The 18,951-nt window shown below is 30.5% G+C and overlaps 1 protein-coding gene across 3 annotated transcripts in view; it reads right to left on the bottom strand.

Annotated features, from left to right (window-relative positions):
- The window catches only part of LOC107447159 (zinc finger protein basonuclin-2), a 218,413-nt gene that overhangs the window by 65,314 nt on the left and 134,148 nt on the right, over nucleotides 1-18,951 (bottom strand). For all 3 annotated transcript variants that reach the window (XM_087151165.1, XM_021146543.3, XM_071186389.2), the window contains one exon: nucleotides 10,305-10,407. In XM_087151165.1, coding sequence (XP_087007291.1) covers nucleotides 10,305-10,407 — 103 coding nt within the window. The remainder of the gene's footprint in view (nucleotides 1-10,304; nucleotides 10,408-18,951) is intronic.

The following is an 18,951-nucleotide window of genomic DNA, read 5'->3' as shown; positions in this document are numbered from 1 at the left end:
AACAATTTTGAAATTTACTCCTTTTAAACAATTATATGCGTAAATCTAATAATAACTTGCATACAATTTGAATAAATAATTATAAGATTTATTACAATTATTAAATTTAATATTTTTTTTATTAAAAATAAATTTAAAAAAAGCCAACATTTGCTAAAAGAACTGTTTATGTTACCTCTTAAAATATTTTCACCAGTAAACTTTCAATTTAAAGTAAGCGCTTATCTTTTCAACCTCTTTTTTTTAAATAATTCTGAGACAAACATTTCATCATATTATTTATTCAACGCATTAACCGATCTTTCAACAAGTTTGATTGATTACGTTCTAATTATATCATCACCCGTAAAAAAAAAAAAAAAAAAAAAAAAAAACGGAAGGATGCTAACCCCCCTGTTTAACTCATCTCTCGTTTTCTGATTGTTTTCACCTGGCAACAATTTAAACTCTCTGAGGCAAAAAATCGAACGATTTTTTATTATTATTCTGGAACTTAAAAATCGATTGATTTTCAAGAACGACATCCGCTAAAACAAGGGAGGGGGATCCATTGTAATCAAAATCAGAGTGAAACATATGAACTGAGACATCACACCAATTCATCACCAATCAATTTTTTAACTGTAACCGTGACGTTTCGAGACCCACAGCTGCTACATGCGCAAACGATCACCATAATAATAATAAAAAAAATGTTCTTATGATATTTTTGAAGGCCTCTAAGATTCTGATCCCAATTGGGGTACGGTATCTGAGAAAGCTTAGGTGAAATAGATTAAAAAGGGGGGATGAGTCGAGTTGAGTTGAGTTGAGCATTAAAAGACTTCCGCAGGTAATTCGATTTTTTTTCCTTCCTTTCTCTCTTCCTTGACTCCAGAAGACAAGAGGGGTGATGCCTATGCTGACCATATGTTATAGTATATGTCTCAAACGATTAATCACATATTCGTGAAGTTTTTTAGCTTCTTCCTCTTCTAGTTTTCCTGGACAAAAGAAAACGACAGGAAATGGAAAACTCGGTGACCCCTCTTTTAAGAATTTTTTTTTTCTCCATTCCAAAGATGATTTGTGTCTTTTCATTTAGCTTTCGAGAGCGAAGAAAAACTGAAATTAGTTACTGAATAATGTAATAAGATGATCTTTCTACTTCAATGCACATCTCTGAGAAAAAGAAAGTGTATATTTTATATATTCAATTAATTCTGAATATTCAATCTCAATTCCAATGGATTCCTTAAAATGTTACTTTTTTTTAACCACTTAGGCGGCTTGAATCAATTTATAGAGAGTCATTTAAGTAAAAGTTAGAGCCTAATAACTTTCAATTTGATTGGGCAACCGTATTTACCAATAACTTTCAGCAGTATTATGCAACTTAACTAACTAATAACTTTCAATATAATTGGGCGACCATATTTTATGCATTCGTTTTCTGTTATAAAATTTTCTAAAAATATCCATGGTTCTGTATAATAACAATTAGAACTCACGTTCGTAGTATGATTTGATACTATCTTAGTACTAACTCACATTCGAACACCTTTTCTAGACCATATTCCTATATTATTAATATTAGAGATTACATATGTAATATATATTAGTACTATTTCATACCAGAACAGCTCTTCTAGACCATGGTCTTATATTATGGCATATAAAACTTATGTCTGCAATTTTGTTTTACACAAACTTAGTATTATGTCATATTATGACACCTTTTCTAGCTCAGGGTTCTATATTTTTATAGTTAGAGCTTACATTTGTAATATATTTCGATACTATTTTAGTACTATACATATAGAACACTTTTGAAGATTTTGCACGTTTTTTTAAACATTTTAATTTTTCTCATTACACTGTGGCGTTGCTGAGTTTTGCAAATTTGGCCAATCCCTGATGATTTGCATCTCCCATGGACATACCATCTACTAAAGGATACCATGAACTTACCAATACTAAAGAATACCATCTACTAAAGGATACCATAAGCATACCAATACTAAAGAATACCATCTACTAAAGGATACCATGAACATACCAATACTGAAGAATACCATCAACTAAAGGATACCATGGACATACCAATACTAAAGAATACCATCTACTAAAGAATACCATCTACTAAAGGATACCATGAACATACCAATACTAAAGAATACCATCTACTCTTAATTTTAAAAAGTGTCTCTTAATGCGAGCCTTTTTCCTATCCTCTCAAAATCTGTTTGAAAAAATTCAAGGGAAAAAAAAAATTACTTCTCATTTTTTTCCCAATCACCTATATTTTTAAAAATAAAACTCAAAATAAATCTTTAAATCTACCAACCGTAGAACAAGACACCGATTAAACAACGCCATTCATCCGTACAAATAAATCTGTACGTAACAAATACAAAATGTATAACACTCCCAAGAACAACTCCCCGAGGATTGAAGTTTCCTCAAATTCCTTCCAAAAATCAAACTTTTTCTTCAACCGCTGCTGTCGTGTGGCCTTGTTCTAAAAGATACTTTCCTAAGACAGTCCTCTTAAAAGACGGTATAAAATCACGTGAGGGGGGATTGTGACCCCTCTGGTTCCCCCTTGCCATATGTTTGGGACTAGATAACAAAATTTCGTCCGTCGAAAAGGCGAAGCCTAAATCCTCGAGCGACAGATTAAGTCCAAATTTTTGAACACGGCCATTTACAAAAATTTTTATCAACGATCTCCACTGTACCCGGGCGAAACGCGACCCAATACTGTTTTCTCGAGTATCGAAGTGGGATGTAGGGATGTAAAAGATCGTCTGCTGGGAAGGGGGGAGATGAAATCCCCTTGTGTGCTCTTCAGTTTTAGAATAAAGCGCAGCTTTAGGGTGCCACGTATTTCGAACGTGGGTCCGTCAGTTGAGTTATTGTATAAAGCAGGGTTGCTTTGATTTTTAAAGCGAGTTTTGGAATTTAATGATAACGAATTGAATAAAATCGTTTTAATATTTACTTGCATATGAAATCTCGAAAGATCGTGAAATATTTTAGAGAACTTAACCAATTATTTATTTCAAAATTTTAAGACACGAGATCTTTTGTAGTATTTATTAATTTTTTTTTAATTGATAAAAACTTATGCTTTATTTTTTATTCAACAGAAGGATATTGTAAAAATAATACCCTTCTACATTTTATATAATTAAAAATGAAAAATAAATGCTATTTATACAGTAGAATTTGCACCTCAATATATTATGCGAGGGGTAAAAAAAAAGGTAAGATTAAGTGAAAAATTAAAAATAAATAAATTGTGAAGTGATAATTTTCTGAAAATACTTCTCAATAAACATATATTTAAAAAAAAAAAAAAAGACTCCATTTTGAGTGCTATATATATAATAATCTTAATATGATATAATGATAAATCATGCTTGGATTTTATAAGGTGACACATTTTTGTAGAAACTTTAATCATATTCATAGGAAATATTCACTAATTTATAACATTATTTTCATTTAGTTTCATATTACTTTTTTTTGAAATACTATAATTTTTTAAATGATATTTTGAAATAAATTTATTACATAGTATTTAAATTTAAAAGTATTTATCTCTGATTTGAGCAACGCAAATGTTTTATCGTCAAAAATAATGTTAGTAAAATATTGAACAATAGAAATATTTACTTTACTTACAATGTCGAATCAAATAGCATATACATTTTTTTTTATTTCACATTTTTTAATTCAAGTTCTAAAGAATAATGTATTTTTATTTATTAATGTGATTGCAATGTCAAAAAAAGAATAGTTAACCCTTTAGGTTGTACACATTCCGTTTATTTAAGATTTTATCATTTTTTACCATATTTCCTTAATCTTCATAATCTGTAATAAAATTCAAGAATTCCTTTTTACAATTACCATTTCCTAATTTTTTGAAAAACTTGTAAGAGAATACTTTATTTTAAAAACATTATTTTAATTAAAATAACTATTTAAGTTTAAAAAAAAGTGAATATTTTTAAAAAAAAATATTTTTATCTTATTCATAACGATTAATATCTAACAGTAATATGAAAGTTGAAGAAAAAAAACTTTAAATTGACAATATTCGTTTTGATTTATAAAAGTTGCTTTCGCATTATGCAGATTTATTTTTATTACTTTTTAAAATTCATGTTTAAAATATTTGGATTTCAAAACTCAATTTTTAGTCAGACAAAAAGCGATACTGATTTGAATATGGAAACCCTTGAAGATAAATAGTCGCCAAATCCTAGACTCGTCTCACTTTAGATGAGTTACTCCCCAGAGCGACATTTAAACGGGATATTTCGACATTCAGATTTATTGATAGGGCAAGGTTTTCACACTTTTTCCTTTAAATGGGTCTTTCAAATCGAATGTAAAGATATCTCTAGTTTTTATTTTTTTATTTACCGATATTATTTAAAAACGTGCCAGCATTAAACAAAACAGTGGGTTACTTAAAAAAAAAAAAAAATCAAATGCTAGTTGTAAAGAAATGAAACTATTTTGTTATTAAAATGGCATATTTTTGCTTGATTTAAATATACATGGTACAATTGTGAATTAAAAAATATGAATCATTTTCGGTACAAAATTAAATTTCAAGGTTAGCACGGTGCTAAATAAATCAAAAAATTTGTTACCAATATTTTTATATTCTCTTTCCAAATTTATTCAATACTTACATGTATTTGTAACTGCCAAAAATACAATTAATATGATTCTATTAACATATTGTTACACACGTACAAATGCAGGATTGCGTGTACATTACGAAGTATGGTTATACCCTTATCAGATACAACAAGTTAGTGAAGAGCAACGTTTAAAATATATCCAAGGTTAAGTCGGGATTCAAAACTGCTACCCCCACAATACGCCAATTCGATTACATGGTAAAGAAAGCTTCAAAAAGGAATTTATAACGCTAAAGTGGAAGCGAACTATAAAAAAATTTCAATAACTGTTGAAGAAAGCTATTGACCAGTTTATTTATTTTTGAAATTTGTATCTTGGCACCTTGTTTTTGGCAGGGTACACAAATAAGTACCTTTGGTCTGAAGAGATTAAATTATTTTCTTGAATTCCTATTGCGTTAAAAAAAAAAACAGTGTGAGAGAGAGAGTTTAACTATATGCAGTCGCAAGATGACACGACAATTTTTTTTTTATTATTTGAAACTTATTGTTAATATTTATTTAGTATCTGGTAAGGTTTTGATGGATTTAAATGTGCTAAATAATATTGAGTATTTTGTTTTTAAAATATTTTCTTAACGCTGTTACTCGATGGTGTTACAATATTGATTATTGAGCATTGTTCTGTATTAATTAAATGAGAAAAGTAGTTTCTTTTTAAGTTAGACACACATTTCTTCTTTTTTATTTCAACTCTTGCTTAGAATTGATGGATTGGATAACCAAAAGTAAAAAAAGGAATCATCGCCAAAACCTCCCCAAACAGGAGAAAAGTAATCAAACAAACAACGCCAACTATCACTTTCTTTGGCAACATGCCTTTAATGCGTCCTTATCGGTCATTAAACACAAGAAGAAACTTTAGGACAAGCCACTTACGCTGGACTTTTGCTTTTTTTGTTGTTGCTTTTTCTTCATTCATTTACTTTTTCTCATAGAAAGTTCTGGAAAAATATACCTTAAGCCAATCTCTGATCGGAAGCCATGTGTCCGCCATCAATGTCAGCTCGAATGGTCAGGCGCCCAATGGACGAATCATCTTTTGGTCAAGTGATTTCAAGGGCTGAGAGGTTTATATGGACTACTAATGGACTCTTAAGATGAGGGATCTTTTGCATTTATCTTAGGGTGGACATAAAAAGGTTGGGTGACAAGTGATTGGATTCGATCAAAAGAGCGTCTTTGTGCAGTCAGTACTTTACGTAATTTATTCTTTTATTAACAAGACATGGGTTGAAAGAATTAACTGACTAGTGCAAATCGTCCTTTTAAAGGAATGGTTCTAAAAACATTTAAGAAATTTATTTTTTAGATAATTTTACTCAAATATCTAAGCTATAAGTGGTACCACGTGTGAGATACTATGTTGAGGACATGTTGAATGCCAAGAATATAGATATTAATTCGTAAGGGAAGATTAAAAAATTCGAATCAGGTGTTAAAAGGGTTTATCTTTTAGACATTTTTACTCAAAAATCTAAACTATTTAAATGGTATTACGTATAGGACACCACGAAGACGCATATGTAATGTCAAGTATGTAGAACTAACTTACTATAGTTACACAATCTCTGTGAGAAGGTACTATAATGTCTATAGTCCTTTTTTAGGGACAATTCAAGAAACGTATCAGACTCTCAAGGGTAATTTTTATTAGGATAATTATACTTTATGAATGACATCGCGTATAAGATACACAGGTTGAAGACGTGATGATTGTCAAGATTATACGTTAATTCACTAATGCCCGCCATTAGTCATTAGTGCCTGAAGTCAGAAGATAAAGGGTTAAGGTTTTAGACATTTTTACTTAAGTGCCTAAACTTTATAATAGTATCACGTGTCTGATTCCATTTCCGGATTTAACTCAGTCGATAATTATTTAAAGAGTTATTCTTATTTAATTCGCAATTGTCAAATAAATCTAAAAAAATTTTAAAATTAATATTCATTAAATAATACTGTGGTCGAATTTTTCGACTTCTCTTAAGATATATGTATAGTCCCTAGCTAGAAAAAAATAATCTTGATGCAGTCGCAAACAGGGTTCTCGAAAATGTTCCAAAAAAGAACAACAAGGGAAGACAATGGAACAAACAAAATTGTACTGCATGCCTTCTAGCGAGCCCATTTCTTCCACTAGAAACGTCACGTCATGTTTTTGAGTGATATACACAGACTTAAGTCACGTGACGAGGCGATAAAACGTTACAATCACGAGTAGACATGCGAATATCATGTTTACACTTTCGCCAAGATCACGTGATATCATTATGTCACGCTACGTAGTAACTTAGTGTCACATTTCTCACCAGGTTTGACACGCGTAGCTCTCATAAAACAGAAAATATGAGATAAGGTATGTAACAACAAGAGATAAGATTTTGTCATGCGAAAAGTTATTTTTTCAGTTTTTATCTTCTTTTGTCTTTTTTTTTCTTTGCTATGTAAGATGGCATTGGTTTAATATAATATTTTTCATCAATTCTTTTACTATTCTTATAATTTATCTATACATGATTTTATACACGCATTTATGCTAGATAATGGTAGTCATTGCTGTTACAAGTAATTATTGAGAATTAATTCAAGTAACTATAAACACCTATTTATGAATCACGGCTAATAACTATGAATAATAAGCAACAATGTGTTCAGAAAATCTATCATAATTAGCATTTTAAATTACTATTTAAAAAAAAAACGTCTAAAAAGTTTACATTTTCGCTTTTTTAAGTTTTCGAAAATAGTACCTTTTGATACATTTTTTACTTAATTTTGATTATGAGAGTTTTTATGAAAATGCTTGAACTTCAAGAAATTTTATGTGAAGCATTATTTTTATGGTTTGGTTTGGGTTATAACTGCTAATATTACGTTTATATATTAAGTTCAGGGAAATTTTATTTGCAATATTAAGAAGTATTATGTTAAATCAACTTCTAGCGCATTTCTTTAAAAAAATAATTAATGACAAGAGTTTAATGAGCAAGCATTAAACGTTTTACAAAACGTTTATGGCAATTTTATTTGTAGTATTATAAAGTACTAACTCAATTTTCATAAAAAAGGACTAACTTAAGTCATTAAAAAGATTAACTCAATTTTCAGCGCATTTTTTAAAATAACTAACGGAAAAGAGTTTATCACAATAATTAAAAGTTTAGTTATCATTAAAAAAGTTTAATTATTAGAATTATTACTAAAATTTTATTTTATCAAATATATTCATATATAAAAATATATTTACCAACTAAACAGACCTTTTTGTGGTGCACTGATGTGTAAAAAGCTTTTATAAATCATGTGGATATTTTTCCTTCTAAGGTAACCTTTTAGATTAAAAAATATATTTGCAATTATTGATACAAATTTAAAGAGTTTCATTAGTAATATATCACGGTAGATAGACATGTTTTGCTCCTCATATTTATTACGTGGTTCCATATTTATTACATTCATAGATTATACCATAGTGGTATAATCTATGAATGTAATAAATATGAAACCGTTTTAATGCTTTTGGAGGAAGGAAAAAGAATGGCAAATTTTTTGGCCGAGAGGCTATAATAGATCAATCTAATATAATTTTTTTCCATAAAAATAGAATTTTATAACATTTTATTAAACTGTTTATAATTAATTTTTAACTTATATCTTAAACATATTAATTTGATGCAATATCTTTTGGAACTATTATAATTACAAACAAAAATTTTCGGCATTCTTCAATTTAAGTATGAATTTTTAGTATGAATTTTCAACCATTCAAAAATAACTCCTTTATTTATTTATTATTATTTTTTTAAGAATTCAATCAAGCCCAAATTTATTCCGATAAATGTATTTTTATCTGAAAATAAATTTAGCTCAGGTTCCATTTAACTCTTCGACTTAAACAGATTACAAGACGCCCAAGAAAATGACATAAATTATCATTTGAACGGAGATAATACATGTACTCAAACCCAACCCTTTAAAAAAAATTAAAGAAACACTGGTTAAAAAACAATATTGTCACAGTTAAAAAAAAATTCTGCTACAATTGAAACTATTACCCAATTTCACCCTCTTCTGCGCTTGTCCCACTTCATCGACTAAGAGTTTAATGAACGAAACGACGACAAAGGAAAAAAATAAAATAATAGGAAATAAAAAGACATAAATTATCAGTCTATTTATCACGAAATAAATTTGAGAAGTAAAAAAATGTATGCATTAGATTGCAATGGTACAAGATATACACATAAAGACACGAAATGACAAAGAACACCCTGCCCTTGTCGAATTGCGCACTTTACAACTGTTACCACCACCCACAGGCTACAGTTCCATTACCTTTCGACGGCCGAGTCGAATCCCATGCAGTGCATCATTTCGAACAACGTGATTTGAACGCAAAGTAACGATTCCCATTAAAAGATGGAAGACCTCGCGTGGGACGACGATGTCGCGTCCCATTACGGTGGACCACAGGGCTCTAGATGTTCCTGGACAACACCCATGTCCAGATTTATAGTCTCTGAAATCGGGGTTGGTAAAAAAAATCCTGGTGACACTGGCGTGCGACCTCTTGCAAACGACACTTCCTCTTTCGAAAAGTGTCTGTCCCATTAGTCGATGTCATGACGTCGTAAAAAAGGTCATTTGAGGAGTAAATAAAATTCGAATGGGAAATTTGAACTCAGATTCCTCGCCTGAAGGCAGATGTTGTGCCCAAATGCGCACAAGTGTCGGATTTTAAATTGACCATTTTGCCCAAATACTGCTTCCTTATTGTAAATCGTCGTAATAACTCTGTGTTTTCCTCTTAGAATAAATAAACCCATTGTAACATCAGATGTTACCCAACTGATCTCGCATGAAAATGCTCTGTTTATTGTTAGTAGCATAAGTGACAGTCTTACGACATACTACGTACAACTCTAAAAACCCGCGCAGAATCGGATCTATTTATTAATAAAAAAATCGAATAGGCGACTGGTAAAAAGATAATTAAGGGATATTAACGTATTACCCTTTTCGAGAGGTGATATTTTTTTATGAAATGGCAGAATTAAACGTTTGCTTGTAATCTCGCCATTACTCCTGATATTGTAGGAAGTTAAAACGTCAGTATAAGCAACAATATACATAGAAATGATCTGATTTATTAATTTTTTTTAGAAAAAAAATAACGGGAAATGATTTTATAGACTTTTTACAACAATTCGCCCATAACTATTTACGATTTTTTCCCAATGAATAAAAATAAAGTTCTGTTCTAAACACTATGAGAAAGAAATGTTTTTTTTTATCCATTTCATTCAATATACAATGTTAAAAAAGTGCTTAAACGAATTAAACTTTTTATGCTAATTTAAGCAAATTGTAAAGACGTATAATTAAATTCATTATTTTAAAGAAAACATGTGGTACACATCATACCTTCAGATGTGCCCGATTTTAAGGAATTTCAATTGGTGGAAGTAATAATTTAATTCGATGCGAATCTTTAAGTTAGTTTTATGATTTTTATCTATTCTATATGATTTTAAGTGGGTTTTATGGCCATGGATGTGATTAGAATGATAATAAATCAGAGATGATATAAGCACTCACCATGGGCTACCCAGCCATGATGACAGGAATCACAAGATCGAATACTGGGTTTGCTTGGAGTAAATCCTTCACAAGTACAGTTTGGAGCAGTGCAGCGAATGGCCTGAAAAGAAAATGTAATTAAAATATGTATTATAACGTAAAGATAATACGTATATGTACGTATAACTAGAGATATTAACTTAAGGCCTTATATAAAAAGTGGGACTACTATACTTAATAAAAAAATACAGTTAGTCTACCTTTAATGTCCATATAAATCATTTATATCTTATTTTAAAACTTATGTACCTCTAACTTATTTCTTTTGCCAGACCGATGACACAAAAATCAGACCAGATAAGATAAACATTGCACTCATTAAACTTAAAGGTACCTAAAAAAGAAGTATAATTTTTTTTGATTTTGATCCTTATTTAGATTTATGTTACATTCCCAGTTTGGTAGTAGATAAGGTTAGTGAATAAAGGGCTCTTAATATGGATAAAGGGTGTTAGTGGATAAAGGGTTTGTTTGTAGTTAGTGGATAAAGGGCTAATTAAAATTTAAAGTTTCTGCTCCTGAAAACCGAGAAAAGTAGATCTATCCCACTATTCAAATAAGACCTGATATAGAGAAATCACATTTTCAGTTTCTGCAAAATACGAATTGGTTATTGGATAAAAGCTCATTAAAATTAAAGACTTCCGTATCTGAAAACGGACGCAACTTGCAATCACTAACAAAGAAATGAACAATTATAATATAAGTTAATATTAAATGGTTTGGTTTTATATTACCAAAGAGAAGTTTTTTTTTAGCTTTTTCTTCTTACTATTCATGTACTTACTGATGTATCTATTCTGATACATCTAAAAAAATATTGCAAAATAATGTAAGTATCTGTATTTACATGATTGAGCTAAAGTGTAAATAACTGTGTAAATAGCAGAAAAACCAAACAGGACGACAGGATAAACACATTAAAATTCCAAGTGGTCCGGTTCAACACCGAAAAGCAATATTAAAATTCCAATAATGTCTAATAACTAATAAACAATTAAAATTCAGTAACAAAGAATAAACAAACATAAAATTAATTTATATTTTATAATTACCAAAGGGAAGTGTTATTGCCAGGTTTTCTTTTTCATGTTATATCCTTACTGATATATCTATTCCAGATATTAATAATGAATGGTATACGCTAACGCTTGTCTATTATCATTAATAAAGAAAGCGTTCGATCATGTACGTGCCGGTTGATAAAAGTCAGCATCCTGCCTTTAATTTTCTTTCTTAAAAATTACTGAAATTTAACTCGGCAACTTCCGTTTCGGATTTTTAAAGACAGCTAAGCTTATTATACCACGAAAGGTTAGAAAAGGGTTAATTGTTTCGCTAATAGACTGTCGAATTTGATTTTATTGACTTTTTTTTTCTCATTACTTAATAAGTATCCCATATTTTTGATTAACTCTTTTACTTAATCAAAGCCAGCCGTATACCATCTGTCTGCGATTCTGCTGAAATTGGACTTTCTGGTAAATTGATAGCTATTATAAATTATATAAATATACATTAATCTAATTCAATTGAAACAATAAATTTCTTTTATGTTTTTTATTGTTTTCTGTTTTTTTTTTAATTTAGTAATTTCTTATAGGTTTATTTTTTTTATCTGACATTAAAAAAAAAGTTTGTTGTAAATCCTGCATAAAAATATAACTTACATTATTTATGTTTTTGTTACACTCGATTACACACCTTAAGTTTAAAGGTTTGAAATTTAATACACCTTCAGTTAAAAGGTTTGGAAGTTAGCAACCTTAAGTTGGAAGGTCAGAAAGTTAAAACACCTCAAGTTGAAAGGTTTGAAAAATAACACACCTTAAGTTGAAAGGTTTGAAAAATAACGCACCTTAAGTTGAAAGGTTTGAAAGTTAGCACACCTTAAGTTGTAAAGTGTGAAAGTTTTCACACATTAAATTTAAAGATATGAAAGTTAATACACCTTTAGCTTGAAGGTTTAGAATCGTCAGTTAAAAGGTTTGGAAGTTAGCAGCCTTAAGTTGGAAGGTCAGAAAGTTAACACACCTCAAGTTGAAAGGTTTAAAAAATAACACACCTTAAGTTGGAAGGTTTGAAAGTTAGCACACCTTATGTTGAAAGGTTTGAAAGTTAGCACACCTTATGTTGAAAAGTGTGAAAGTTAACACACATTAAATTTAAAGATATAAAAGTTAATACACCTTTAGTTTGAAGGTTTAGAAGTTAACAAAACCTGAGTTTAAAGGTTTTAAAGTTAACACACCTTAAGTTGAAAGGTTTGGAAGTGAACACATCTTCAGTTGGAAGGTTTGATAGTTAACTTTTCCAAAGTTGAAGGGTTTGCCGAAAATTCTTCCTATATGTATATCTGATTTGTAGATTTTTATTTATTTCTCATTCTTGATAATAGTTAACACATTTTAAATTGAAAGGTTTGCTGAATATCTTCTCCAAAATTTACAGGAAATTTACGTTTTTAGTTCTCCGTTTTTTCTTCATAAAGATTACGTAAAAAGAAAAACGAAGAGCTGACACCACATACTGCCTACGTCATGCAAGACTTGCACACGTAGAAAAATTTGCATTTATTTTAAACGAGAAAAATCTACGTCCAACGTCGTATAAGGGAAAATATTTAATCTCTGAACTTTTTATGAATAACAACAAATCTCACACCTCTTTAACGCTGAAAAACGAAGAAAAAAATTCCTTGGTCTCGAAAATTTCCCTAAAAAAAAAGAAGAAAGAAACTGTGAATAACGAAACGCGGAAAGATTTTATTTTTGACGAAAACTTCTAAACCCATGAACAACAAGTAGATAAAATAAAAAATAAAAGTAAATGGAACCCCTTGATTTTTAATCCTGGAAAGTCCTTCCATATTCATTGACTTGTCCCGAGAGAAATCCGGAACGCAGATTGCCCCTTACCACAAAAATCCCGGCTAAATAGGAAAAACCTGGAAAAGGGAAAAAGCATAAAAAAGAGACCCTCAATCTCTACCTTTTTCAAAAGTAGGGGAAAAAAGGGAAAATTCTTGGAGAAAATTTTCTCTTTTTCCTGGGCATCTTTTTCTCTCCTATCTTTGAGGTATAATTGTGCTATGGAATCTTCCCTTTTGGTACAGAAAGGCCCAATTCTTTACCACAGACGTGGGAATTAGTCCTTGGGCCTCGTTACGATATCCCTGCTAACCCCCTCTCACCCCCTCGGAACTAACTCCTATAGTCTGTTTTTCCCCCACCGCTCCATGGAGCAGTATGCTTCGCCAGTGCGGAGGCGAGTTCATGCATTATTAAGAAGTGGCACCCCTTTTATTTTATTCCATTCTTTTTTCTTCTTGCTCTTGTTCTTTTTCTGGAAGGATTTGTTTTTGCTTTATTTCTTTTAACTCTCTCTCTCTCTTTTGGTGGTCGGAGTGGAGCGCCACTTTTTGGCGAAATGCGACCTGTTATTTGTGAGCGGGAGCTTGTGTAATTACGTCACGTCAAAATCGTCTGCAAAATTATTGGTGGACACATAAGAATGAGAAGCGTGGATAGAATAATTTATAAATCTTCTGCTCGAACATAAATCATACTATTTTCGGCCATCTTTGTTTATTTTGTAACATTTAATCGAATATAGAATTTTGTTCTATTTTTTGATTTCGTCTGAGAGCCAAAAGCTTGATGGAAATTAAATAATCAAAATCGTTTGGGCGAGAAAAACTGAAACATTTAAACTCTAAAAATATCTGAAAGGCATTTCAGCAACATTAGTTACGAATCAAACGAAAATGAAAAAAAAAGTTTAAAAAAATGTTTGCAGTAGAGTTATTATGAAAACAATATGGCAAATGATTTTCGAAGCTACAAATTATACATTTTATAAAATTTTATTTGTAAATTTGCAAATTCGCAGCTACAAATAATACTATTCAGAAAGATTTCGTCTGTGAAATATTATTTTCCAAATCTGCGAGTAGTGTTATTCATAAGGATTTTGTCTGTAAAATATTAGTTTGTGAAGCTGCGAGTAGTGTTATTCAAAAAGATTTCGTCTGTAAAATTACTACTTTTCGGAGCTACTAATAATATTATTTATAAAGATTTCGTTTTAAAAATATTAGTTTTTGAAGCTAAGAGTATTGTTCATAAAGATTTTGTCTGTTAAATTGCTAGCTCAAAGCTATGAATAAGTCTAAATCTAAAAAAAAAAAAAAAATTTCAAAAATATTATTGTGATCTACAGAACTAAATTGTTTTAAAAACATTAGGACCATCCTAAAAGCAACATAATTTGCAACAAATATTAATATTGCCATAAAAAGTAAAAATATTATTTTTATTCTAAGACGCAGTTTTTCACAAAAATTTTGATAATTGAAATAATTTCAAAAACACCGGTTTATTTTGTGATTATGATGGATGAAACAATCTATGATCTTGACAAGAAATAGAAACAGTAAAAGTTTAATTACCAAATTCGGCCAGATAATAATTTAAAACATTTTTACATAACGGCTACAGTTAAATCATAATGAATTATTTGCTACTTGTGCTAACGGTTAATTAAATAAATTTAAAAATAAACGGAGATTAAAATTAAAAATGACAGTATTGCCTTACACTTTACGTATACTGTTAAAAATTTTGTGTAAGTTAACCATAATGCCGTATTCCCTAAACTTGATTTCACGATGTGGTTACCATGGTTACGATTACTATGGATACGATATACTATGCACTCATTTTAACACCGTATTACGATTGCAGCAAATTGTGGTACAAGGTGATGATACTATGGTTCAACTTGTATCGACAAATGATGCATTTTGAAACTGTAATAAAATTGCAGCAAAAGTTGCACGTTTTATGGTCCGAAGTGTTCATTTTAATTGAATACATTACTTCATTTAGCACCGTATTACTGTTGCAGCAAATTTGCTCCGTATTATGGTTCAAGATATTATGGTTTAAGAAGAATGGATACACGACTCCCTACAACCCCATATTAAAGTCGCAACAAATTCTACGGTTATGCGTGGTTATAGGTGCTGATTTCATGATATGACGTGGTGGAGATTGTTCTGGTAGTGTAACATGTTTCAAAAACATATTAATGTTTGAAAGCTTCTTTATTCCTTTTTTTAAAAAAAAATAGGATGGGTTGAAAAGTTTAGTATTTATGAGACATTTAAAGCTAAAAGTTGCACTCAAATAATGCCCAAAACGCATTTCAAGTATTCCAAAAATCAACATGTTCCCAAAATCAACCTTGAAACTAGTTCATTTTATACAATAATTTTCTTATATTGTTGTATTTTCTGCAATAATCTTCTTATGACCCCAATAGAATTAATAACCTGCAGGTTTGTCTACTTTTTTGCAACGAACTCCATATTATAAAAATTATTATAATTAATAAATATAAATTAATTGGATTAATAACTATGAAAGCAGAATTTTTTAAAGTGAAGTACATATAATTGATGAATGGAACTATGTAAGATTTAGTTCTTTCAGCCCCCCAAAAATGTCCTATACCTTGGCGAGGTTTTCCGACCAATATTCGACAACCCTATGATTTGTCCTTTGGTCTGTTCTTATTGTTTTTGTTCTTTCCTTCACACTCTAACGGCGACCCTTTTCCCTTCCGTTTCAGGGTAAGAAAGGGGTTTTTACGTCCAGCACCAGCTGAGACCCCTTTTTACTAAAACAATGCGGTCAGGAAACTCCTCTGGTCATTACAGAGACCACATCACAAAAACCGTTATTGTTGGCGCAGTATTATATTCTGTCTCTCCGATCGAAAGAGAAGTTGAATGAGGTTTTGCAGACTTATTCGGTGTAATAAAATGGTGTCTTTTGGATTTGGAGGAGACGTCAATACCCACTAAAGTTTATTCCGTAACTTTTGAGTTTATTCAGTAACAGTTTTTACGAACGCATGACTGATGAACGGATTTATTTAAACCATTGGAGGTCCATTCAGTTATTCAGGAAGAAGAGTTTGAACTTTTGAAACTTCTTAACCTTTCATTGAATATATATTTAAATAAAAAAAAAGAAAGACTGTGTAGATTTGATTACAATAACACATTTTCAACGACACATTTTTAATCAGGCAGGCAATAAGTGGCAATAAGCAGTAGGGAGGATTAAAAGTGATTGCAAAGATATGAATCTGGTAAGACTTACACAATATATATCTGTTTTTGTTCTAAATATTTTGACATTCACTTTGCTCTAAATATATTTAAAAGAATTTAGTTATACTTTCATAATTACATAAATTACTACTATATTCATAAATAAATACAGTCAAACCCCTCTATAGTGAACCTTCAAGGAACCGAAATTTCAGTTCACTATAACCGGGTGTTCACTATATCCGTAACGCAGGCAATTTAACTGATGGTTCCCAAACTCCTCCCTTTTATTATACATTATTCAAATAAATGACTGAAAAATATTATGTAGTAGCAAAAAATGTGTTATTTTTCATTACTCTTCGTCTTGCGTACAAATAAAAATTAGTAATCTTTAGCTGATGAGCAATCCTCAACATCAGTTATGGAAACACTTCCCGACTCTCAGATAATTTTTCCTGAATTTCTGTTATTCCGCTTTTTAAACCTGTCTAAACCAGCCATTCAAGAACATGAAAGTATAGTTTCATAAAATCACTTAGCAAATTTATCTACATTTGTCCAGATTGCGGCTTCTTCGAATGGTGAACCACTTCAGTAATGCTTCTTCAACATACTTGTGATCTGCTTTTCTCAACTTTTTTCTGCCATCTAAATTTTTTTCATGAGCAAAAATTATTAGTTGCCTATTTTTCCATATGTTACAAACTTCAGTTTTGGATAGTTTATATTCCCTGAAAATATTTAAAAAAAAAATGAAGAAAAAAATCAGTCGAAGACAAAAAAAAGTTCATTATATCCACAAAGAATAACATTATGAGTGTATAGCAAGGCACGGGACCGAACATTTGGTTCACTATATCCGGGAGTTCACTATAAGCCGTGTTCACTATAGCGGGGTTTGACTGTATAAGTTTATTATCACTACCATATTCATAATAAACATAAGTAATTAGGATTGCCAAGAACAGCTACTTTAAGTTTATTAGTTATTTGATTTTGCAAATAATATCTCCAATTACGGTATATGTAAAAAATGCAATCATATGACACCCATTTAAAAATTATGTCAGACAATTTCAAAATGAGTTACTGAGTAAAGAAGTGAAGAGGATCATTAAATAGACGAATCAGTGAATCAGCTTATCAGTGAATTAATGTATCAACGAATCAGTAAGTCGACAACTGTTTAATTGTCATTTATATTGTATCATATAACATTACCTTATAAAGCAAGAAATCATCTAACAAACTATCATCTACTATCCCTAAACGGAAAATAGTTATAGCATAGCAATAGTTACGTATCAACAAATAAATAACTATTGTTCTGCAAGTTCGAATTTGAAACGCCAAAAGAACAACTAAACCTATGAAAGTAAGTTAACAAATGGGTTAGTTTTTCTATATCGATGTTTTAATGACTCAAACTATTTAGGATTTCTTTCTTTTAAGTAGCTCTGAAAATAAACTAATTGCAGAGTTATTTCGGATAAAATTGTTGAAACAAAATAACTCCGACAATTTGTCTAATTCAGTCTGTCATAGTAAATTATGCCTCATTCAACGTGAGATAAATAATCAAAATATATCTCGCCAAGCTTTCGATACAACGTAATGAAAATCAAAGCATTCTGTAATAAGTCATGATTTATCGCCAACATCCAAAACTAATTACTCGCCAGCAATTAAATAACTTGGCAGTCCTATAAGTGGACGGGGAGACAACACGAGATAAAGCGCCAACAGAGGCCCCGGGTCCTTTTAAGTTCTAGAATGGACTTGTTACGCGACACGACACATGGCGTGAGGACGAACATTTGCGCCCTGTTGATGGGGCGGCGAAAGAGGTGGGGCTCTTTTTGGTGATGGGGCACACGCATCGTCCACTTAAGGGGAATTAATATTCAAAAGTGCGCTTAGTTTCGTCAACGCATTTTAAAGGACCCCTTTTAAGAACTGTACCAGACAAGACATTCTTATTACTCCCGAGAATATTCTATGTTCTATTTTATATTCGTTTATTTTAACTGCGGAGAACCCTTTTATCCGAATTGTACGGGTCATTACGTAGAAAATAATCTTTTAAACTAAAACAGCACGTAATTTTCTAATTGATTAAGACGTAATTATTGTTTTGGAAGTATAATGGTTTTTTTTTTTTACTATTTTGAGCTATCGTTTGAAAGGAAACAAGAAAATTGGTGCAATTGTGTGATGTAAAATTGTTATTTTTCTTGACATGTGTGTAATTTTAGCATTTTGATTTGTAACACTCGATTTCGAAACGCGTTTTTTTTTTCTTCTTTACGTTATGTCTGCTTTGATTTGAAAAATAAATTAAGCCCAAGCTCTTAAAAATATCCTACTACAAACTCCTCTAAGAAAATCAAAATTATTTTAAGTTTATTTTTCTTTTATGAATATTCAACGTAGTTTAGTATTACTCATTTATTTCATAACATCATTAATCGCTTATTTCAG

The sequence above is a fragment of the Parasteatoda tepidariorum genome, chromosome 9 (assembly GCF_982258835.1).
Source record: "Parasteatoda tepidariorum strain Cologne lab strain chromosome 9, Ptep-v5.0, whole genome shotgun sequence".
Lineage (NCBI taxonomy): Eukaryota > Metazoa > Arthropoda > Arachnida > Araneae > Theridiidae > Parasteatoda > Parasteatoda tepidariorum.
Note: the sequence above shows the minus strand (reverse complement) of the source record. Positions and strands in the feature narration are given on the sequence as shown.